At 43.8% G+C, this 25,772-nt stretch overlaps 1 protein-coding gene across 1 annotated transcript in view; it reads left to right on the forward strand.

Annotated features, from left to right (window-relative positions):
* Positions 1 to 13,802: 13,802 nt before the first annotated feature.
* syt6a (synaptotagmin VIa) overlaps positions 13,803 to 25,772 on the forward strand; it is a gene marked incomplete at both ends in the record, with an annotated part of 32,364 nt that continues 20,394 nt past the window's right edge. The window contains 2 exons of the mRNA XM_084479814.1: positions 13,803 to 13,959; positions 19,709 to 19,762. Coding sequence (XP_084335940.1) covers positions 13,803 to 13,959; positions 19,709 to 19,762 — 211 coding nt within the window. The remainder of the gene's footprint in view (positions 13,960 to 19,708; positions 19,763 to 25,772) is intronic.

The raw sequence follows: 25,772 nt of genomic DNA on the forward strand, positions 1-25,772 counted from the left end.
AAATAAGTATATTTAATTAACAGCTTCAATGTTTCCTCACTGACTCTCTGAGAACTTTCTCTAAAGTATGCTCATTAATTGGTATGGTCCCTCTTCTAACCAATTCCAGTAATCTTCAAAATGTACCTAATAATGTTCCAATGCCCCATCTCTTAAAAATCCAACTGCACAAAAAAAAAGGAATATTCGTTCAGAATCTGTCAGTGTTTTAACAAGAATCGACCAAACACAATCTCAATGGCACGTCACATCATGTCACGTCTCCATACACCATGACTTGTCAAAAACATTTTCTTACCTCCTGGCGGATTTTGGATGGGTGCTGGAGGCGTTTTATTTTAGTCTGCAGCATTTGGAAAAACTGTCAAACGGAGATGGCAGGATAAACCGCATGGTTTGGCACTTGTGCTTGTTGAACATTACCTTTCAACATGAAAATATGTGGAGGAACAGAGCTTATGTCTCCTTCTCACCACACAGAATCAAATGCCAAAAGAGGTAGCCCTACTGTCATCCAATTTAATTAACTATTTAACTTTCAGACAGATTCCTCTTATTATTTATGCATGATCTAATATTACTAGGCACCCCTGAGCAGTTTTTAACAAGATGAACAAACGCAAGGAACCCTTCAAAAGAGGTTATATATCCATGTTTAATTCAGGTCAAAAAAGGTCTTAATCAGTCTTTACCTATGCCCCTCTCCCAGGAGAGAGAAAAACCCAAGAACGACTCAAGAAAATAAAAAGCAAAGCAAAGCAATTAAAACTTGGCCTTTGGTTGAACTTGTCTTGACCTTGTCACATCCCTCAGGCTTGGGGCTGTGGAAACGCTGACAGGCAGCTCTTGCTGGGGTCAAATTGAAATTGTGAAGGTGCTCCAAAATCAAATACCCATAGGACACTCAGTACTGTAGGAAACAGAGATGACATTTCAACATTGGCATCACATTTCTACACATATACACACAATCACACACTATATCATGTTATATTATATTTATAATATAATATAAAATGGTATTGTATGGTATTATATTGTATCATATGATAATATATATGGGTGTCAAAATGGCCAGGCTATACTCCAATACTCTGCACTATTCAGTCAAAAAGGAAAAAACATAAATAAACCACCAGAGGGAGACGTTCCCTATCTTAAGGCTCATTACGGCCCTTCTAAAAAGTAGCCTTCCACAAAGTTCACAACATTCTGAGCATTTTGTAATGACAAGAAGATGAGAAGCTGAAATATGTCTCAAAAATATTTAATTTGAATATCAGTCGATCCTTTTACCATTTATAAAGTGATTTAGCTTTTATCTTGGGTTATTTGTTTGTTTTGTTTCCTTTACAGATGTACAGTTACAGTCTATACACCTGGGATAGAGGGAGTCCTTTCAACAACGGTTGAACAGAGTTTAAAGCCGTGAAATGCCATGACTTAACACATCACAGGTGTGCGTATCCACCTAGATGTGTGACGGATAGATGAGCAACGTTTGCTACAGTCCACTGCAGGGCCGGCAATTGCCATAGGCGACCTAGGCGATCGCCTAGGGCACCAAAATGTGTTGGGGGCGCCCACTAGTGGCGCCCTTAATTCCCACTAATCATAGAATTAGAAGAAGAAGCGAAATGAAACATGTCTATTAAACATGAACATCCTACGGCACCCCCCCCCCCCCCCTCCCGTCAACACGCCAGCCCGCAATCCCCCCCCCCCCCCCGACAATCCCCCAACAATTACGCAAGCCCGCAATTCCGTACCAGGAGTAGGGCGCTCGGAGGGGGTCTCGCCTGGGGCGCAATTCAGTGTAGAACCGGCCCTGGTCCACTGGATCGGCTGATAGACTGATATATCCAGCACACATCTAGGTGGACACGCCCACTTCCTGCCCCATATGATGTCATATGGGGCAGACTTCTGGTGCGTTCCAGGCAACCCGTAACTCGTGATTTCACAACCTTCTACCTCTGAAAGTGCTCTGGAACGGCAGTCAAACTCGTAACTCACGACCCGTGAACTCGTGTCTGATCGATGTACTCCCAGTTCGTTTTTTGACGTCACGAACATAAACAACAATGGCTTCCCAAAGTTTCGCACAAAAACACAAATGCTGCACGGCCATGTCGATTTGTCAGTTAAGTTTAACGTTTTTTTTTTGTTATCTTCGTGCGCAGAACGTCTTTGCACCAGCAATCCAAGCTCTGCTCGTGTAAGTGAAGTGAGGTTTCCATAAAAGTCATTGCACCTGTGCGAGCAGATCTGGCTTGCTGGCGCGGACACCATCAAAACAGAGCCGCAGGTTTGTTAGTTAGTTTGTTAGTCGTGACTTGCCTGGAACGCTAACAAGTCGTGAGTCGTGAGTATGAAGTCGTGAAATCACGAGTTACGGGTTGCCCGGAACGCACCATTCCAATACGGCTTGTAAAGGCTAATCACACCACACCTGGTGGCATGTCATGGCAAATTTAAGTATTCAGTTGGTTGCAATCTGCAACCACACTGCTAGACGCCACTAAATCCTACACACTCACCTTTAAAACAACCGAATCAACTTTTTTAAAGAATATGATATCAAATCATTACTAGTGAAGGACTGAATCCTCCACATCCAATTCAACATTTTAACAGCAAAGTTTTGTATTTGTCCTTGTAAAGTTATTTTCAGGGCATTTTTAAGGTTGCGCAATCAATCTGTAAATAATGGATGAGAGACAGTACATTGAATGTCAATGCTTTTTCAGGAGACAGTGCCAATGAAACAGAAGCTGAAGTAGAGAGAAGTGGACAGAAATAAGCTCAAACAAGAGGACTTGGTGAATCAGTATTGCGATGCAGGGTGAGAAGGACATGAGGGAGAGGAAATTGTTTGGGGCACAACATCTGTTCTGCAGGAGAGAGGGCATATTTTAGCTGTCTTGTTGGAATATTGAGCCTTTAAGACATCATAAAACAAAACTTCAACACTCTGTTAGTTAGAAAAACATTCTTCCCCTTTGGCCAACATCACATAACAAACCCTTCCTGATGCTTATATAAGTTATAAATGCAGGGAAGAATGAAAATGAATAATAAAAAATGCTTGCGAAGCAAAAACCTCACTAGTTAAGTCAAGGTGACTTTTTTGCCAAGGTGTTTTTTATTAATTATGTTATACTACCATTAGGCTATTCTTCAATGTTTTATCTTACTTAGTTATTTTTTACATATGGTACCCATATAATAAAATTATCTTATCTAGGCACCTTTGCAATAATATTCTAAATAAATTAGACCACCACTATACCAAATTATAAAATGGAAATTGAAACCCAAGCTTAATAGTGTATCTTTAGCCGCGGCCATTGCAGTAATGTGGTAGATGGGGCCTACCCCTCCAACATGAACTAATCTGTTATGGATCATTAAAGTGGTCCTGCTTTGTTGCTCTATCTCTCAATGTGTATTTTATAGAACCCAAAGTAAATTACTTTCTCTGGTTTCCTTTTTCCATTTTCATGCCAGTTTTTAACATATATGACTTAATTTCTGCACAAGCAGATTCTCTCCCATGAGCATCACCAATAATACAACAGTCAAAAATTATGTTCCAGTGTGTATCTGCGCTGAATTCAGAAAACTGACGCATCCCTTGTGTGGTATTAAGTACTGAGTCAGGTGTTGGGGTACTGGGCTTGCTCCAGAGGCAGGGGAAGGGCAGGTGGTTTGATTATAAGAGTGGGTAGGGGACGATAGAGGCAGGCAGAGCAAAGGACTCCACGCAGTGGTCCTCTTCTGTGGTAATGGGGGGTCGCCCGCGTGACAATGATGTCACTAGTGTTTGTTGTTCCATGCTGCCACAGAGAGAGGCTGCTCCTACTGCCCATGGGCCCCAGACAATGGTGTAAAGAGCGTCTTTCAATCAGGGATCATGTTGGCTGCCTTAGTTCTGTACCTCCCCCTGCGTCAACTTGTCGAGCCGGGGAGTTGCCCTCGTTATTTTCCCTACTTGCTCATTGCAAATGCACATGTTTAAGGCCTCATGGTTGAGGCTAAATGACATATCCAGGCCATATCTGTGTTTTCTGGCGTCTTTCCCTTTCTTCTCCTAAGATTCAGCACCAGGAAAGACAGAAAAACAGAAGTATATATTTTGTTAACATTATATTATTTTTAATAATAACTATTTATAATTGTTATTATTATGACTGTTATAACTATTATTATTATGTGACAGAATTAAATATCTTACATCAAGTTGTTGTTTTTCTGCTGTGTAGCGTTTATACTATTTCACACCACAGTTACAGTTTCACACTACTCAGTCTTTGGTGAGACTTTTATTTTTTCTGATGTATTCACTGGGGAAAAACAGCTAAGCTAGTGTCTCTTTATTGAGATGAATATTCCTGAGGACCTGGCAATGATCAGGCCCTCACTACGTAATAATCAACAGCGTAATGGAATCGCATCATGGGGGCCACTTCTTGAAGATATTACCTCATGCTGGGGAGAATATAAAATAAAACATTTGTGAAGCGCTCCCATTCATCTTTATGCATCTGCAGTGAATTGGCCTGATATCCTCTCGACCCTCTCTAAGATAGAATATGACAAAAATGGTTAATGCCACCTTCTCCTGGGCTCATCATCATCATCAACGTTTCCATGTGGAACATTAGCATCCATTTTCCCCTCCGCCAAACTTATTATTTGGAGATTCCTAGACAGTGTTTTCCCGAGCATCAGCAAAGTGTTTCCTCTTGTTTCCAAAGTGCATCTATCACAATCACGCTCCTCTCTTTCACCCAAGGTAAAATAAAAAATAAAAAGATAACTTTCTTCCCCCTGCCAGAGACCCACACAGCCATCCATCCTCTGCCTTCATGCCTCCTAACGCGACACAATTAATCATGCTGTCAGCCAATGTATGCACCAGCGCTGGCGAGGGCCCCAGGTAACTAGGCACACGGTGCCGTTCACACACAGATAGTCGAGACGGTGACCCACTCCATCGTAATGCTTTCAAATTAACATTTCATTATCTCTAGCAGTGTGTGTGTGTGTGTGTGTGTGGGGGGGGGGGGGGGGGGGTGGCGTCACAACTTGATGGATCTGTCAGCACCGACTGTTTGTTTTAGTTGGAGAATTCTATCCAAAACCCCCTTATTCCTTTGAATTACGATTTTACGATGTGCGATCAAAATCATTGAATAACAGAAATCCATATTTATGCATTTTAATCTCCTGCCTTGTTTATTTCCCACTGGCTTATGGTTGATCGCACAGCATCACCCCTATGAATCATTGCTGCGCTTCTCTATTTTCAGACATGGGTATAACAGAACATCTCAGTGGTTTCCCCCATCAGGGTATAACAGAACATCTCAGTGGCTTCTCATCAGGGTATAACAGAACATCTCAGTGGTTTCACCATCAGGGTATAATAACAGAACATCTCAGTGGTTTCCCCCGTCAGGGTATAACAGAACATCTTAGTGGTTTCCCCATCAGGGTATAACAGAACATCCCCATCAGGGTATAACAGAACTTCTCAGTGGGTCCCCATCAGGGTATAACAGAACATAACAACATATCAGTGGTTTCCCCATCAGGGTATAACAGAACATCTCAGTGGTTCTCATCAGGGTATAGATCATATCAGTGGTTCTCATCAGGGTAGAACAGAACATGTCAGTGGGTTCTCATCAGGGTAGAATAGAACATGTCAGTGGGTTCTCATCAGGGTATAACAGAACAACTCAGTGGTTCTCATCAGGGTAGAACAGAACATGTCAGTGGGTTCTCATCATGGTACACCCCCTAATGAAGAGGATGGGACTCCCATGATAGCCATGTCCCTGCCAGCAAATCCAAATCGTTTTTTGGGGTAGGCTGCTGCTGGTAGTCTAATTAAATAAACATTATACATACAAATACAATATAAAAAACTGTAAGAGTTCTTTGCAGCAGCCAGTTCCTTACCAGCAGTTCCTTCACCAGTCTCTACCGGTCTCTCCACAAAAAGCGTTTATTGTGGGGGCGTCCCCTCCTCCTGTCTCCAGTAAGCGGCAGCTCTGTTATTAGGGGATGGAGATCAGTGAGGATGAGGCCGAAGACAACCTCAACCGATCATTAGGAAAACAATGATCACTGTCTGCTCAGCCAATAGGAGGGCTGTATTCCTATTGGGGGATCTGACATGAATCAGCTTAAAGCTTGTCGAGGGTCTGTTGATGGGTCTGTGTGTGTGTGTGTGCTGGGTGTGTGTGTGTGTGTGTGTGTGTGTGTGTGTGTGTGTGTATGCATGTGGGCGTGTGTGTGTGTGTGTGTGTGTGTGTGTGTATGGTGTTGTTGTGGAGGTGGTGGGTACATCTTTGTCCAGTTTGATGTACAATACAGTGAAAAGATAAGTGGTGATGTGAAAATTCCTTCCATGTCGTTATTTATTTCGCTTAGGAAGGCGTGGTCATAACAGAGCGCGCTCATCCAGTGGAATGTCTTCACGAAAAACAAATGATCAAATATCCAGCCTGTTGTTTTACCATTATCTGAAATCAAACCAAGGGCCGTCAGAGCTCCATTTCTTAATATGGGATTATGTGTTGACGAGCATTCATCCAGATGGGAGGGTAAAGTGTTTTTTGATGGTGGAGACAACACTGAAGGCTGTGTTTATCCACACAAAAACAGATGTCACGCTCCTGCTTCACAGGGAGAACATCACATCATTGTGCCTGGCTGATTTCATGCTCTGCCAAACTTAGATTAGAGACGATATCATTAGGTACGAAAGCCCAGCAACATCGCTGAGTCGGAATTAACCTCCACCAGCGCTCTCACTGGGTCATTTCGTGCTGCCTCTCTTGATGGCAGGGTTTCAGGTTTCTGGATATTATATTTAAGGTTTTGATTAGGATCAAATAATCGTTTTTTTGTGTGTGCGGTCAGAGTACCGCTTCCTAAAAAAGACCATTAAGATAGACCTAAGTATTTCACCTGCTTACTTTAACGGAGCAGGCTTTGTGTTTAACCTTCGTAATCGCCTCTACTGGCTTCACTTAAACCGCTGTTATCAATACTATTTGTCAAAATGAATTAGTTGTGCCCATTGTGCCGTTGAGCAGTTAGCCCTAACAACGAATGTAAACAAGATAATTAGTTATAGTCTTTTGGAATCAATGCACTGAACTGCTACTGTGATGGTTTATGATTGTAAACAAAACTTCTTCCTTGATGGTAGGATCCCAAGAGAAATACGTTGACTTAAAGAAGTTGAAAATCATGAAATCATTAAGAGGATTGTGGAAAAGACCAATTTGTGTAGAAATTGTACTTGGCCTCATTAATCCTTGAACTGCCTTTGGTTCCTGTGGATTTGACATTGCATTAAATCCGTTGTAGTTTCCGTGGCTACAGATATACGTCTGAAGAGAATGGGCATGTCTTAATTTGCTATTTAATCCCTAGAATCTCCTACTTCCTGCATCTGTTAAATGTAACGACCCAATGAATTCTGAACCAACACCCCCTTATCAGTGGTTATCCCCCAAACAGCCAGGGCAGCGGGGCCGTGGGAGAGGGTCCCGCCGAGGATACTGGAGATAAACACGGTAATGCGGTGAACCATTCCTCCGGACCTGCTCTCCAGGCAGGAGCTATGGCACTGGGGAAACGTTGAACCGTTCGAGTTCACAGTTATTATGATTGCACTGGCCAGGCTAGAATCCCATAAATGTGCATATAGCATATATTCTAGCTGTGAAATATCGGCGGCAGACTCTTGGCTGTGCATCATTGTGATGAAGATCTCGGCTGATAATCTACATTGTAGATTTTTAATTTAAGGGAAAGTTTAATTTGTGTACTGTATATTAATAACAAAACTTTTTTTGTTTTGTTTGCCAATCTCCCTGGTTACCATATCATTCAGCAAACAGTTGATGCTGAATAATGATGGTTTCGTTATTAAATTCCCCCCAGATTGGTTTCCCATGAATTCCTCGTCTCGATGATTGATTCTATACGCTCAATGTTCCAAATTAATTTTTTGAATATGGTCTGTGCTATATCTGCTGATATGGCAAGTTTATTTTTACATTTCTGTGTTGGAATACTGAATTAATCATGGAACAGGAATCCTGGATTGTGCAAATGATATTGAAACGATTTACAGCACACAACAGGCTACACTTTTATTTTATGTTCTAAAAAACATGTGCTTCAACAGTTGAGTTTCATCAGCAGGTTCTTCACAAGTTGGAAAAGAGACTAATCACAACAACCTATTGTCTCACGATTGTCTTTCTCTGTAAAGCCACCAGACTTTACAGACACAGGGCCCTATCTTGCGCCCGGCGCAATTGACTTTCTACACCGACGCATGTGTCGTTGCTAGTTTGAACCCAGCGCAAAGCTGATTTTCCCCCGCAGCAAGCAGGCGCCACTACACTTGCGCCTGTAGAGGCGTGTCGGCGAAAAGCAGGGGCGTGTTCCGGCGCAAATGATACTTGGTGCTATTTTACCGATCTAAGCATTGCGCCAGTACAATTGCGCAACTGACCGGGAAATAGCTAGTCAGTGGCGGATAGCGCAGTTGGTGTTGCTATTTTGACGTGCCATGGCAGGTCGAAACTGCAAAGTACGCTTACACACACACGTAGGCCACAGCACAAACATGCAAACGATTAGGCTGATTTAAATATTATGATGTCAACGATTGTTCATATGAGTGAAAGATTGTGGAAACATTTTTTTTCCATAGGGGCTGCATGAATGAACACAGTAGAGTAGGCTATGCCATGCGTTTAAAAAATAATAAAAAAAAATAATAAAAATAATAATAATAATAATAACAACAACAATAATAAACTCGAGCAAAGTATATTCCAGCCTCCCAAAACAGAATATCGTTTTAAAATCTCAGCTGATACAGCGGTAAGTTATAGGCCTACTTTTAAATCAATGCATCTGCAAACACCGTACAGCAAACACATATTTTCTTGACACATACATCGTTTACAAGCCCATATCTTTCGGGATTGATGAAGATTTGATCGTGAGAAAACATAGTTTTACCGCGAGTGAGTGTTTAAAAGAATGAATGAATGCGGGTGATGCTTGGCGCGCGTGTGTGCGCACCCATCTGTTTAAACACAGGCAAACTAAACACGTAATACATAATACAGTCCATGGCGATGTATATTAACAGGGGGACACATGCATATTATGAACATTATTAAGTCGATAACGATAATGTATACAATACTGGTAACAAACGATGTTTGTTGTATTGCCGCATATCATTAAATATACCCACAGTTGCGGCCACAGGACCGCGTCCGCTTATCATGTAGCCTATGTGTTATCTTTGCCACAATTTACATGACGACTCAGTGTTTTTGAAGTTGTAGAAGAAAACGCTATTCCATGTGTGAATTAGGTCTATTATTTGGCCATAAACTGAGCCATTTGAAGTTTGAAATTCATGTGGTCATGCATCTGTTACAGCGGAGAATGCGCAGTCAAAATATCAACTCGTTATGTCAAATGCGCTGGCTCTTAAAGGGGATGGGAGATGGCACTCTCATTGGTTTATTACACGCCCAAAACACATCTACAGGTTTCAGACCAACCCATTTTAGATTTGCGTCGGGCTCAAAGCTCATTTATCTCGCCGTCATAATAGCAACAGCGCCATAGAACCGCCCACAAAGCTACTTTGACTTTACGCCGTGACGTCTGCGTTTTAGACCGTCTAACTAGGGCCCTGTGTCACCATATGACTGCTTCAGGTTCCAATTACAGAGCAGTGCTTTCCCGGCCCCGCCTTCAACTCTCTCTCTCTCTCTCTCTCTCTCTCTCTCTCTCTCTCTCTCTCTCTCTCTCTCTCTCTCTCTCTCTCTCTCTCTCTCTCTCTCTCTCTCTCTCTTTCACCTTCAAACAGAAGAAATAAATAATGGACTCCACAGGTGTTCCTTCTCTTCATTTTGGCTTCCAAATAATCTCCTTTAATATTCCCTCTTTCTCTTACACATGCACACATCTGCTCTTACCTTTTCAAGACTTGTTATGTATTGTAGTGGAGGCTGGAAGTGCATTTGTCGACACTTCCTATGGCTTACAAAGTGAAAGAGGTATACCTATACCCCCTACTAGGATGCTACCGAGACGAGGCGGAGGCATGATGCAGGAATATCGGTATTGAGGTTGGGGGGGACATTCCCTGAGGTCTGGTGCAAACCAGACCTCACTCCTGGCAGTGAGAATCTCAACATATTCATGGAAGATACGGCCCAGGGCACATTTCAACTGGAAAAGAAGTATAATATACTAAATATTATGATGACAATCCACAGTGGCGTTTAATACCACCCTCACTCTTCATCATGTTGAGTGTCACTGGGTTATCGAAATAACACACTGTGGATGACTTGACTATTTTTTGTTTTATCCATGTCCTTTGGGGACTCAGAGAACTGAAATAGTTAGCTTGCGTTCAGATATGAAGCCCAAAGGCTTCTCGTAATACGCGTTGGCAGGTTCCTTTGTTCACAGATCATCTGCTGTCTCGTAGCTAGGGAGCATCGCTTGCACAAACAAAATACAACACAACACAACACAAAAGAAAACACACACACACACACACACTCACACTCACACACTCACACACTCACACACTCACACGGTTTTGGGCCTTGTGTCACTAATGAGCTACAAAACAAGTCAAAATAGAAGTATATTTTTTCCTCATAGCCCCACAGCAGAGTTAAGAATCTTTGATTGACGCATTGTGACAAAGACGTCCATACAGACACACACACACACACACACACACACACACATACCCAGACACACACACACACACACACACACACACACACACACACACACACACACACACACACAAAGGAACACATGATGCACACGGGCACTTTATAGAAATCCTGATATCACCCCTTCAGGACTTCAAGTTTGGAAGTGCCCATGTTGATTAGCATAGCTTTGAGTGGGCCAAGTCTTTGTCATGCGTTTGCCACTCTGAATCAAGTTCAACATCCGCAGCCACTAGGCTGTCACCGCCTGAAGATTTGCCACAGATCAAGTTGATTTGCATATCAAACCCAGGACCTCATGTGGCCCAACCTCCTCATTTGCTCAGAAAAATATGCTCACACCTGCTTCAACATGATGAGTGAGACCGCTCCCCACGCTTGGCGCCATAACCCCTCTTCATTTATAGTCTGTGGGCCGATGTTTTAAGGAAATAATGTTTGAGGGGAAATGTGATGGTTTGTTGGTTAGTGTGACTAACTGAACGGGCTCATGTGGGCTCTGCAGTGGTCCACATGATCACATAAATTTACCATTAGTGCACACACACAAGTTGTTGTTTTTATTTCTCTCCCCAGTAAAGTAGCATGGAGCACTGGAGTGCTAAATTATTCAAAGATGGTATACGACTTTCACACTATTCTGTATTCTTTCTGACTGTGACACCATGAATAATTAACAGTGAACGGAGATTAGCCCACACAATTAAATGTAAAGGAGTTAATCATTGTTTTATTCTCCTAAACATATGAATATTTCCGTCCAAAGGCAAGGATCATGAACGTTTCTGCGTATTTTTCTAAATTACATCCACACCAATTTCTAGGTAAATAGATTTTTCTTCTCATCTTTGTTTTCCAAACTTAGTATGTTGTTGTGAGTATATACCCATCCACACAGAACACACACAGCCCCCAAAGATGCGATGAGTATGTGAGAAATAACGCAATCGAAACAGCGCCGTCACTTTTATGGATCTGGAGCTGAAAGTGCAGCGATCGATAGCCGGAGAACGTCGACCCGTCTCATCGGCATTCAGCGCCTCTGAGCCTCCCAGGGGCGGTAGCCGCCGATGAGGGGATTTTATACTTGAGGCTTTCTTTGGACTCCCTGTGGTGTGAGCCCATACATTCCCACATCAGTAGCCTGTCCATTGTAAACACAACCCGGGGGCCAGCGGACCGGCGATGGAGTGGCGGGTGAATAAAGGAGGACTTCCCTATCAGCTGGAGCAGATGCACCAGCGTAATTGACTTCTTTGAAGACCCATAGCCAGGAACAATGTGTTGTTTGTTTGGGCCCTGGTTATCACCTTTGGGGCCTGTGTATATCTAATCCAGGGACGGCACAGGAGATTGTGGTTCAACCAGGAGCAAGTGGGAACCAGTGTGTTTTAGCTCCCGTCCGTCAATTGAAGATTTTTTACACTACTCATCAGAAATCCCAGCGCATTCAGATTGGCGTGTAATTATGCTTCCCATTCCTGGTTGAGATAATTAAAATAACTTTTGATGAATATTTAATTGAGCATCATTAGATGTTAAAGGTCATGTAAATTTAACAAGGAGATCGCCACGAAACGATGGAAAAGTCAAGTTAATTAGTGTGAACATTTCTGCACACAGTCTGGCCGAGAGTGGATGCATAGAGCTATGGGAGAGTCAACACATTACATTATGCACCAAGGTGGAGGGCAAAACGCCTTTGGAGACGGTAATAACAAGGCACACACACACACGCACACGTTCACGCTCACACACACACACACACACACACACACACACACACACACACGCAAACACAAACGCCAGCACAAACTATGCAGTGTTACTGTGTCGCGGGGATCTTATTGGGATCTTGTTGATTCTCCACAACACATGAAATGGGTGTCATGCCAGTGTGGTTCGTTAAGTCACAGCTGGCTTCAACACTACCCAGGGGGGCGGGCGAACCCTGGGGGGCGGGCGAACCCCGGGGGGACAATACAAGAAGAGGCCTGAGAAAAACAAGCCCAGGGGTCCTCATGAAGGTGTTTTCATTAAAACACACTGAGAGGGTGTCATGGGGGGGGGACGCAGGGGGGGCAGGAGCAATCGGGGAATAGAGGGGAGAGTGATAGAGAGAGAGAGAGAGAGAGAGAGAGAGAGAGAGAGGGTGTGTGCGAGAGCTGGTAGGGAGAGAGATGGAGAGAGAGACAGAAATAGAGGGCGGGCACAGAGAGAGAGTGACAGAGATGGGGAGAGAGAGGTGGTAAGAGGGAAGGGAGTTAGAGAGATGGGGAGGGAGAGAGATGGAGAAAAATATAGAGAGGGTAGGGAGAGAGATGGAGAGGGGGCAGGGAGAGAGAGAGAAAGAGGGGGTGTGTGAAGAGAAGAGGCGGGATTAGGGCTTAACCTCTTGTTGGAATATTGACTGTTGCCGTGTGAACTCCTCTCTTGGCTTTAATGTGCCATCTTTCTTAAGAAGAGGAATGATGCAATTTTTCTGTCCATGGGAATACCTGGAGGCATGAGTGATTCATTAAGCCCACATACACACACAGACACTGCTGTGCACATGCGCCACGCGCATGCACGTGCATACACACAAGCACACACGCACGTGGATAAAGGGATAACAATAAATATATCTTGGCTCTGGTATTTCACTCGTATTTCCGTGAAGAGGATTTTCTCTTGCATCCAGTCACACAACAACACACTGAGAGGCACAACAGGCAAGCACACACACACACACATACACACAAATAACCACACATGCGCTGAAGCCCCCGCAAACGCACGAGTGTACACTGGAGAAAACCCCCGCAAGAAGGGGGGAAGAACCAGTGAATGGTCGGCGATGACATGTTGCATTTGTCTCGTGTATCCCACGCTGCCGCTCGTGTGGGGAGAGCGCATCCCTTCGGATGAGCACACACACAACTACACACACACACACACACACACAGACACACACACACCACCGAGGATGCAGACGAGAGCATGAGTTCGGACCGAGCGCAGGATGACACGGTCTGTCAGAAAGCCGTGACCCTAATCGTTGACCTTTGTCTGGCCGACGGTGAGCTGCTCGCCCAGGACACCTGCCAGGATTTCTTCTTCCTGTTGTCCAAACAGAACTCCGACCACCAGGAACCAGGTAAGTGATTTCTGGTTGGTTTGTTTCATTAGGGGTTAAGGTTATACATATATATGTGTATAGATGTCTATCTGTATCCTTGAGTTAGGGCTATATATATATATATATATATATATATCCGTATATGGAGTTTGGGTTATATATATATATATATATATATGTGTATATGTATAGATATTTATCTGTATCCATGAGTTAGGGTGATATATATATGTATCTGTATTTTGGGTTATATATATAAATGTACAGATATCTATCTGTATCCATGAGTTATGCTGAATGCTGTTGCAGCTTTTATCTCTCTCCTCTATTATAGGATTTGTCGCTCTTTGCGCCATTCTGCTAGATTTCATCCATTCTTTGACGTTACCGGTAGTTTTCATGCAGATCCGATACTGAGCGTTTCTTCTGAAAAGTCCCAATCCTGCCTTCAATGAGGTGAAATAAAGCATTAATGTCTTCTTATATTCTTCTATAGTGTTCCCTTGTGCTTGCCATAGACACTTGTTTGCTTGATTGTCTTCAGCCTTAATGAGTTTCCCAACCTCTAGGCAAGACAGACAGCAATAGTAGTATAAAACCGACTTGTCAGTTCCTTGGTGACCGCAGCCTACGAATCGTTAACAGATAAGCCCTGAGGCTAAATATCGCCAGCTGATGTCCCCCAGACCACCTCGGCTTGTTCGTCAGAATGGAAAAAAGGTTCCTACTGATAATGTATTCTTTTCATTAGTTTCTCTTGGCTTGGATGACACTTTGGAAGAACTTATTCAGGAAGTTACTTGGCTGAAGATTAATAGTAAGCATCTGCCTAATCCAATACACCTTCAGCGCACTTCACATAATCTCGTAATTATTCATGAGGGATATTTTGTATTTTTAATTTGACCGTTACTCCAGGCTTCTTCCTCTGCAGCAGCCTGACATTTCCAAACTGTGAGTCCTTGTGCATTCCCAAGCCACAACCAAAATCTTGTGGTTGTTGTGGTTTTAGAAGGATAATACCCACATTCCTGTTGCAGATAAGTATCATAGTGCTGTACTCACTAGTCAGCACTAGTAGACTGTAGTAGTAGTAGTGTCTGTAACACATTCATGCGTGACATGCCTTGTGAGTGCTGTTCATGTCAAAGATCGTTGTTATGGACATATTTTATTTATGTAACAACACGGTGACCGTGTCTTCAACTGTGAAGCATACATCATTTATTGGGATCTGGAGACGCTGGGTTTAGCAAACAATAAAAGCAGATCATTACAAGTCTTGAACTAAATTGCACTCTTGTGTCTCATGCGCTTGGAAAAATAATTGAGTGGGATCCCGACGAGGATCATCAGTCATAAACAGCCCATCATGCCTTTGAATGGATGGTTTCTTCATTTACACACATGCTCTTTCATGGCTTCATCACACTCGCATGACATGAGGTCTGCAGGCAGGTGCGGAGAGAACATGTCATTCAAAAGGAGGAGCCGGGGCACGTAGCCCCCCCCCCGCCCCACCTTCTCCCTTCCTGTTTACGGACTGCATGTCACACCACTCCTGACCCAATCTTCTGTCACGTCACATCATCCTCACTGACCGAATCGGAACGCCAGTGCTGCTGGCGGCGGCTGCTGTGCCGCGGGGACATTAAATGCCATTGCATGTTACCCGGGCCGTCGCTGTGAATCTCTTCTGCCACATGGAATCTAAACACAAGCTGCTTCTCATATTGTGGACAGGGACATGCAGGGGAAGGGGGATGGACAAACTGTCTCCCCCCTGTGTATTTTACACGGTGCACTGCACACCCTGCAGAGGGACCCAAGTGCAGGAGTGAAGTGGTGGTGCGTACTGTGCTCATGCCCGTGCGGCAGTGGCAAGCTTGGGGCTCAGGCCAGCGAGAGCTTCCAGTTGACATACGGGGCGGTATACGGTTTTGCTTCAGATTATATAGATCTGTGTTTCATTACTTCCTTCCAAAGTGAGGTTCTTTGTCACTGACGAAGAGTGCGATTGCTATTGCTTGTTATGTTACTGATGTGATCTATAAGATACTCAATTAGAAGGTAGGGGGGTTGCAGTCATTGTGTTTTTACGCTAAGGTATGTTTGTTTACTCTTTCCACCCTGCCCGTGGGGAGACGGGGACTGTTGGTGTTTTGGTCCTATGTGTCGCAAAAAGGTATTTTCCCTTCTCAGTGAGCATGCAAAATAAAACTTTTGCATTGTTAACAGGCAGATCTACGACACCCACAAGCAGAGGCCAATCAATTCTAAGTAAGCACACTAATATACACCTCTCCTGCTGTCGGCTCTTAATATAGCACCCCGAGTCTGCCGACCGCAGTCTACCATTGTGATAACGTTATTAGGGATCAGGGAGCCTTTCGCAGGCAGCCTGTGTCTTGATATAGCTGAGAGATTATAGCCTTCACCCGGCCTCTGTAATTTGGTGAATCAGTGCGCTGTCGTTAGGCTAGAAACGACAGCGCACTGGGCTAGGAGACCGGCACGGACACCTAACCCGGGCTCTCGGAAGCTTTTCACTGAAGCTTTTAGCCAGTGTTCACACCGGCCACACTGCTGAGGAGACATTTCCCACTGATCGGATACCTTCCTGAGATATTGATATTCACTCCGGAGTCATGATGCTCAACATGAACCCTCTTCCCTTAAGCCATAGAGAGGCAGAACGCATGTATAGTCACACACACAAAAACCCACAAACCCACGTACATATGTTAATTACATGGTCACACACATACAATCACTCACACACACAAATACACACTACACATTACCTGTGTGTGTGCATGCATGCACACACTAAAAAAACATGTGCATGTACACAAACACACACACACACACACAAGCCCATAATCACACACACTTACTCACACAGACAGACACACACACACAGACACACACAAGCGCACACACGTATAACACATTCCACTAACACCATCAGCAGCAGCTTCAGGTGTGTGGGCTGGAACTGACAAGGCTTATTTTGATTGCATTATTTCTCACGCCCATCTTGTTGTGCGCATTATTAAGACCCCTGGCTGGCGGAGGCAGACCCTCACCTGATGGTTCCTGTTGGTCCCCCTGGTGGGCTTCTCTGGGCCACGGACTCTGCGAGGAGGGTGGGGCGTGGGATGCTGCATTGCAGGTTGAATCCAAAAAAGCAAGCAAAAACAAGAACATCAAATTAACTGCCCTGGTGAGATTAGAACCCCAAAGAACCGCCAAGCCTTTCAATAATTCATGTCTACAGTCTGCCGCTTCTTTTTTTTTATAGACACAACATTTCAATGCAGACAACTGAAAGAGAAAAATAACCTTTGGTAAGCAGTGCTATCGGGCTGCTAACCAAAAGACAACAAATGGGTGTGTTAAGTGCCCGCAACGGCAAATCACCTCTTCCCAGAAGCCCTCACATTATTGCTGGTAATCACCAAAATAAGACGTGTAAAGCTTTCTGTTGTGTGCACTCAAGCAAAACAAAGGTTTAGCTTTGTTGTTTTGTGCCCAGGCTACAAGGCGGACAGATCAGGCTGGAGACTTGGGCTCCATGGCTGGTTTACATCTGGAGACGTGGGCTCCATGGCTGGTTTATCATCTGGGTGAAGGCAGGTGACAGATATCTGCAGGAAGGCTGCTAAGAGTGAAGCAGGCCTAGGTTAAAGTCACGTCACTTCTCCTGGGGTTGGGTCAGAAATCGGAGTAGCAAATAATTGCGAGGATGTTCTCATAAATATAAATGTGGTAAAGAGAAACACTACCATGAACGGACTGAATGCCAATCCCACTTACTTTTTCTTCTTCTTCTGACAAGCCTGGGAAGCGACCTGCTCGTGAACATTTTATATTGAAACGCCTTCTTCTTTTCCATCTCTGGAGAGCCCTTCTTCATTTTTTTCTCCCACCTACAATTTAATTTGAATGATCAATAGCTCCTTGGCGTTCCCTGATGGGGCTGATAGGCTGAGGATGCATTTTCTTTTTTGTCTCCCTACAAGGCTGCTTCCTTGTGACTGGATATTGGTATCATGAATGTGAATCTATTCTCTTTGAATAAATAAATATATATAACCCACAACCAACCTGTTCCTGCAGACTGGCTATCACATGAATGATTAAACATGAAAATGTATTACCACACCAGCATTGACTGTTCAAACAAAAGTGTTTGCAGTGTCTTAAAGCTGGCTTATTCTTCTTCTTCTTCTTTTTGTTTCAAAGCAGGCCACACTATTGTTATCCTTTATGTTTTCATTTTTTATTTTATTTTATTATTTTTGTTATGTGTTTGATTTAATTGATTATGGTCACATAAGCCAAATGAGGGTTATGTGATGAATTATGTAGATCCTTGCTGAGTTGGGCCGTTGCTCCAGGGCCTCCACTGGGCTATTGAGCGCTAGCATTGGCTTATTGATTTAGAAATCAGGCCCCAGGCAAGCACTGCTGTGCAACTCTGACACTATAGGCAAAGATGGTACTGAATGTGAGAGCCAGTGCCTTAATGTCACTAGAGCCCAATTTACTGGTCATTCCCAGCCTTGGTATTGAGATGTGAGGGGACATTTTGAGCATGCCTTTCTTTTTGAAATGTAGAAGGATTTGTCTGTGACTTTCTTTGAATTTTCCATCTTGCCAGATGCAGATAACAGCACCCAATCCCCCCTTCATCACTTCCTTAGGTTATTTCAATGCAGTAAACTCAGTGGCACTTTCTCTTTGTATCCCTGCTTGTCCTCTGTCTCAATGAAAGCTTAAAGCCTCTTGGATGGACAACACGGCCACGAACGCTAATCTGGTGGCGCAGAAACACAGAGACACAGGCACAGCTCTCTACAGCTCATCACAAAGACTAATGAGCGATGCGAAGGTAGCATTCACGGGGGTTGTTTTTTCTTAAGCTGAGGTAACCCACTACTTACTAATGAACACTTTCAACTGTCAGTTCTTTAAAGTGGATAAACTACACCAAAGTTCCGAACTCCCCAACTGATGACTTTTCGATTGCAAGGGGGTGTAGTGTCTCCAATTCAACCTAACCATACCTTAACCTTAACCATTCAGTTTCAAACTACAAGTTGAGTAGGTGTGTGAGATTTGTAGGACATCACAACTGTTGCCTGTAAATTCACAGCTGTGGAAAATGTTTTTCTTCCATACCTGGTAGGCATTTACACTATTAATCAGGTTAATGAGGAAGAGCTTGTGATCCCTTTATCCACTGATTGGTCCGGCAGTTTGTATAAACCATATTGACATATTGACTAGCGTTCCAAACAGTATAAGCTCAATGTCAGCCACTGATCATTTGTATTGTTAAAAGTGTTTGGCAAATTCTGCCTGATCAGTGAAGGGACTGGACCCATATAAAGCGCAACCCTGGAACGGCCCAGAACATTTTGTCCCTCATGTTCCTGATAATGTAGAAGTAGAAAGAAAACATATTTTTTCTGTCCCTTCCATGTGACTCCCTAATGTTATGTGTAGTCCAGGTCATCGGGTACGAAGAAACTTAATTTTTCCTCACAGAAAACATGGAGCTTCCCTAACGTGGTTTTAGTTTGAGGTCCGGGAACACACCGTGCCTTGGGCTTTCATCAGCGCAGACAGACCCCTGACCCCCCCCCCCCCCACACACACACACACACACACACACATACACACACACATTTCCTGGAAGCACCACTGCTTCCTTTATTTTTGTGTTTCACTTATGATACAACTCTGCGGTGCCCCCTAGGGTGTAACCTGACCCTGAAGAGGACCAATCAGGCAGATGGAGGTGAAGAAGGGGGTAAGATGCAAAAAAGCATCATCATCATCACCACCACGTCCACTCATGCATGCACGTATGCTCGCAATCCCATGCATATTGGGTCAACCACTTAGCAGGGAACATATTTTAAGGTTGAAACTATGCTTGGGGCTGAGTTAATTTTTTTTACAGACAGTGCTATCCTCTGTTTGTTGTGACATTCTATCCTCTGATTGGATTATAGCTCTCTCTGCAAAGCTCCACAGCGCACCCTGAAGGGATGTTGCCTAAACCTGACAGGAATTGATGCACTGACCTTACTAGCTTGTCTGCCATTAGAAAGAACCACCTCATGGGTACATTGTGAACAATGGAGGATGTAAAACCAAGCCATGTATCATCGATGCATACGCTGATACATTTATAAACGTTGTACCGCTGGGACGGGGCTGAATACGGTGGATGATGGATCACTCATAGCAGACTACAGGGTAACAGGCCTTGGGAACCACTTTAGGATGCCATGATTCGAACGGGACGTCCGTGTGCCCAGCTTGTCACGAGCCCAGACCACATGCAAACGTAAGCCTGCCTACCAGAAAGAAAGCACATGGTTGCTAGGAGACCAAATTAAACAGGGATTTACCGTGACGAATACAGATGCGACACAAGGTTCCGAAACGAGAACACAAACAATGCTCGACGCAGTACTGAAGGATGGTACCTATCCCAAATTGCACTGATGAACAGATTTCTGGATGAGCTGGTTCACTAGTTACATGTCCTTACCAAGGGGAGTCAATGTTTAACATGCAGCCCCAACCAAGTGGCGAACACACCCTGGAGGCCTTCCTCCATTATTCATCAATGGAGACATTAATACATATTGCATGTCTCATGTATCTGGGAGATGGACTAGGCTAATGAAGATCCAGTGATAGCTTTTGTTCCTCTGCTGTGTCTGAACGGAAGCATGTCTGTCGAAAATTCAGCAACAAGTTAGAAGCGGAACTAAATCAGCTTTGCTCTTCACAAATGGTGAAGTAACCATTTGGTTAAGTAACCATGTGCCTGGAACACATACTAATTGAACAGGTTGGTGACCATTACTCCTTTAATGTTTTCATTCTGCTTGTCTGCTGCTGATGTGTGCGTGGTACACTCACACATCTGTGTTGTACTTCAAGCGTCACTGAACAACAACAATCTTAGTAAAACAAATGAAACACCCAGTTAGATGTACAGAGAGTTAAAAGCTTTTCATTACAGCACTGCTTTCTCTCAAATAATGGAGTACCGGTTACGTCTGACTGAACAAATAAACACTTCCTGTTCAAGGCTCTCATAAACAACTTCAAACAACACTGTTTGTTGATTAGTTTATAATCAAGGCAAGCTTGTCCTTTATACATTAATATATCATATAAGTATGAATCAAATAGGAGGAAAGTTGCTGTTATGTCCTCTGAGTGTTTACAACACAACATTATTTGTGCGCAGTCCGTTGGTGTGTGCGTGTACTGAGCTGAAGGGGGTCACTTGTAGCATCGACCCCTCTATGGAAATGAGCTCCACAGTGGGAGATGATGGGTCCCCTTCTCTTGACAAGTTATTCATCAGCCAAGCATGTAATTACGAACACAAGAGGCTCATGTTTGCCTCCATGCATACCTGTGACACCATGACAAGAGTAGCAGGGGCGGCTGTCCCCACAGCAGCAGCAGCGATTAGCTCCCAAGCGTTGCTGTCAGAGCGCTGAGGATAACCTGCAGGAGGAAGGGAGGGAGGGAGGGGGAGTGAGCGAACAGTAACCGTAACTTCATTAAAGTAATTAAACCAGAGGCTCACAAATCAATGTCTTGGGAGAGCTTATGTGCTTCACTCTCCTTTTTCTGTTTTGGATGACAAGCATTGGGCCAGTCGGTTGTCTGTGAGGGTGTGATAAAATTGTAAGCAAATCATCAAATCGATTTTTTATGTTCCAATTACTATGGGAGTTTATTTTCCCATTTATTAATCATAGGCTAGCAGTCTTCCACTCGAGACTACCTGAGCTCACCGTGGAGATATCAGACGAGACACACCATGATTAGCCCAGGGTCAGACACACGCCAATTAAACGTAAAGGCAATTTATGGGTTTCAAATGAGTCAGTTTGAGGTGACCATATTGAGGCTACTGATAATAAATAAACCATTCTCTTAGCACATGCAGCAGTACCCCGTTTGGTATAAAAAGACATAGCTCTTCCTCAAAGGTTGTCTCTTTTTACAAACATACTGATTGTACTCATACACATATATGAACATACAGTATGTCACATGCTTTTTTGTAATAGAAAATGTGGATTTTATTGGATTTGCCTTTCCCCTGCAGAAAGACTATTTAAAGCACATGCCTTATCTAAATGTTCCATAAGCCTATTTGTCAAGCACATATTCAAAAGGGCCACCAGAGCAAGGGGAACCTGCTAAAATGACAGCTGCTAGCTAGAAAACAATGCATCTGTCTTGGGCTTTCCATATGAGGAATCGCTTGGCATTTAGTTTTGGATTTGATCCAGACTGAAGCCAAAAACACTTTCTTTTTATACAGCTGCCTAGCATTCATGAGTGTGTCATGGATGAAATTAAGAAGAATACTCCAAATCAGTTCTGCAGCCTAATATCTGGAGTACAATAAGTGGCGGTGCAACAAACACGTTCCTAGTGATTTGTACACTCTCTTTGTTTGATAATCAACCCCTTGTGTTTGCTCATATTCAAAACTAAACAATGCATAGTCAAATTTGACTATACTGTACTGTACAAACAAATTAATATTTCCCACGCAAAAAGGATTTGACAAAACCGGCAGAAAGGGTGACCGTAAGCAAAGCAACACTTATCCCTGTCTTCTTCCCTGGCCTATAAATAGAGGCTTGTGAAGAGCGTCACTGGCAGAGGCTGCACTAACACCAGTCCCCCCATGCATGTCACATTAAATCACAGTATTATTTTTTGTAAATGTGTTTGTAGGACCCAACCCAGTGGTTACGCAGTTTGTTATTAAGGTGACTCAGACATCAGACATCAGGGTAGGCACGAAGCCCTTGTTCACACTTTTAACTAGTAACACCCCACCCACGACAACACACATCTTACACATTGTCTGAGCTAATTAGCTGTGGCTATGCTTGCCCAAGGGAAGCTATAGGTGTTCCAATTAACGTAGCGTGGGACCAACTTCATATAGACTCACATGCTGTGCAGATCTACATGAATAGTATAATTAGGAGATTTCACAGAACACAACCCGACAAGAGGTCCCTCACAGGACCATCCCATTCCCTAACATTTAATCCATGTCCTTCCACATCGACCACTCCAACACCTTGCTCAGTCCGATCCCCAAAACGTATTATTCTCAGCTTTTAACACAGACTTAAGTTAACACCCAGCAGTGCCCATCCCCCCCTTACCTCTAGCATCTCCCTCCAGTTGGACATCAACAATGTAGTGTCTTCAGAAGCCTCTTCAATGGCTTCTCTGCACACTGAGTGGATTCCACATTTGTATTCTGGGAGCCTGGAGTCGCTGCAGAATGTACCCATCTGCACTCTTCTTTCCTTTGAACTCCACACTGGCTTCTTGGACCCGCAGGCACGGACTTCCATCATGACCGCGGATGGCGGGAACCTGTGATGAACGGTTCATTAGGAAGATAAATGGTTCTGAGTTTATCCCTGGTGTGTGTGCACTGAGATGTTCCTGAGGATCTCTTGGTCACTCTTTGCACGTATATTCAAGCCATAGCACCTCTGCAGTAAGAGACTCCAGCCTTGAGCGTAATTTAAAGCTAGGATTAACCAAATAAGTGTTAAGACAAGTGTCAGTTAAAAAACCCATTGCAGTAAGTGGCACAGTGTAGTAGTTACAAGGTTCACACCAGTCTGTCCAACATTAAGCAGGTGGTTTGCTCCTTGATGAGTGATGATCTTTACAATGACCAGCAGGTGTATTTAAGCGGCCAGTCCTGTCCTCTTTGAAAGGAAATTGTGAAATGTTACCTGAAGAGGCGATTGGACAGTTTATAAAAACTTAATGCAGATGTATTTTAAACCATATAGGCATTAAGGAAATGGTTAAGGGGTCTCTATACCTATACGTACATCTTTGTTATGCAGTACACCAAAAGTAGACATGTCTGTCTTCAATTCTGTAATTTCCAAACTATTTACATGGTTTTGATAGGTCAAATAACGTTCATGATTATGACTATGGATAAAAAAAAATGTTGACAGAGGGTGAAGTCAGAGAGCAAAGGATCGATGTGGGAGACAGACCGGATGTTTGCTAATGACACCCTTTGGAATATTTGGTAATGGCTGCCTATTAGTCACACTTACCACGCAATGGTTGCTGATGAAGGTTTCCCCTCATTCACTTCTGAAATGTCAGTATTAATGAGCCAATCCTACAGACATTTGTCAACTCTTTCTGGAGGAAAATGACAGCAACAACCAAAGTGTGGGAGGAGGGGGGGGGGCTTACTGATAGGACACTGTAATTGCTGGCTCCAAGATACAGAGCATGGCCACGCGTTGTAGTTTCGAACACACTTTTAGATCGGTTCTACACGCTGCATTTAGCAAGCAGTGAGTAACCAATACCATTGCTCTGAATTGATTCTTCCCCTGTTCAGAGCACTCTGTTTTCGACCAATGCCAGTTTTTCTAACTAGTACCTCAAATAGTTTGGTTTCGTCCTTCATGTTTCATAGAGCAAACAGGGGGTGTCGGGTTGCAGCCTATACTATGCAGCCTCTTGAGCCAGACAGCAGTCCACCCCTCAGCAGACCAGATGATGTGGAGGATACAATGATCCTAATCTAGATAGAGGACTTTATATCCCTGCTCCTCCCCCTCCCTCACTCCGTACCTTCCCCCCCCCCTCTTGCGCGCTCTCCCTCTTTGTTCAACAGTGAAGTGATTGTGCTGCAATATCGCGTGGCCATAGTCTCGCGCACTGTAGTAGACGCTCGCCGCGCGAGGCATCTCCCGGGCTTATTAAATCCACTGCGCATGACTAAATGCGTGCTAGAACTACAGCAGCAACGCGGCTCGGGGAAGGAGCCTGGTGCTGCTGAATAAAATAAAGAAAAAAGAAACCCACTCGCTCCACCCCCACTGTTCACGCACCTAATTATATCTAGTCATAATCCATTAAAAAAACACCTTGCTTGTTGCATTTGGGTATCTATTCAAAGAACGCCTTTGATATGTATTCAACACATGCTGCATGAATATTCATGCACCTTAAACTTATGTCTCCATTCTTGTTGTAGGCCTAGGTTGTAAATAAATGTGTAGACGACAAGTTCTCTCTGATTTTAGATTTTCTTTTGCCAGCCTCTGAACCGTTTTCGATGACACACCAAGTCGAAGTGGCGCGTTTGTCCGCAACAGTTGAAGTGAGAGATCATTGAGCCTGTGTGACGGATCCGTGGACTGTGTGAGGGACCTGCCCCCAGATTCGCAGTACAGTAGCCTGCTGACTTGCTCGCTCACAGACTCCAGTGCCATAGAAACTCGGTTCCTGAGTGCAGTGAACGCTCATTCGGCCGAGCAGCCGGCAACCGAAGGATCGACAGCAATAAAGAAGAAAAAGAAAGACCAGATAAGAGAGATAAAGATAGAGAGGCGAAAGAACAGAGGGCGTGAAGTGTGTGGAAAGGAAGAGAAAAGTGAAGAACACTGTCAGCGGTGAGTACACAGTTGTCAGCTCATATTCTCTCACTTGTTTATAATCTAGCTTTCAGCCTTTTCCTCCCCTTTCGCTTTTGATGCAGTTTTTTCCTCTTGATTTCGCTGTAGGCGAGGTTGTTGGGCGAACAGGTAGCAGGTTGTCAGTGTGTTGGGAGGATGGGAGGGTGAGCCCTCACCAGCGCGGTGCTCTGCGCTAGATGCACACCCAGAATGTTTATTGTATTTCTTTAACAATGTTGGTTTAACCAACAGGCATTCTTAGCGATCGAGATTATGCTGTTTTTTTGCGTTAAAGAACAGCCA

The sequence above is a fragment of the Micromesistius poutassou genome (assembly GCF_964030765.1).
Source record: "Micromesistius poutassou genome assembly, chromosome: 15".
NCBI classification, from domain to species: Eukaryota; Metazoa; Chordata; class Actinopteri; order Gadiformes; family Gadidae; genus Micromesistius; species Micromesistius poutassou.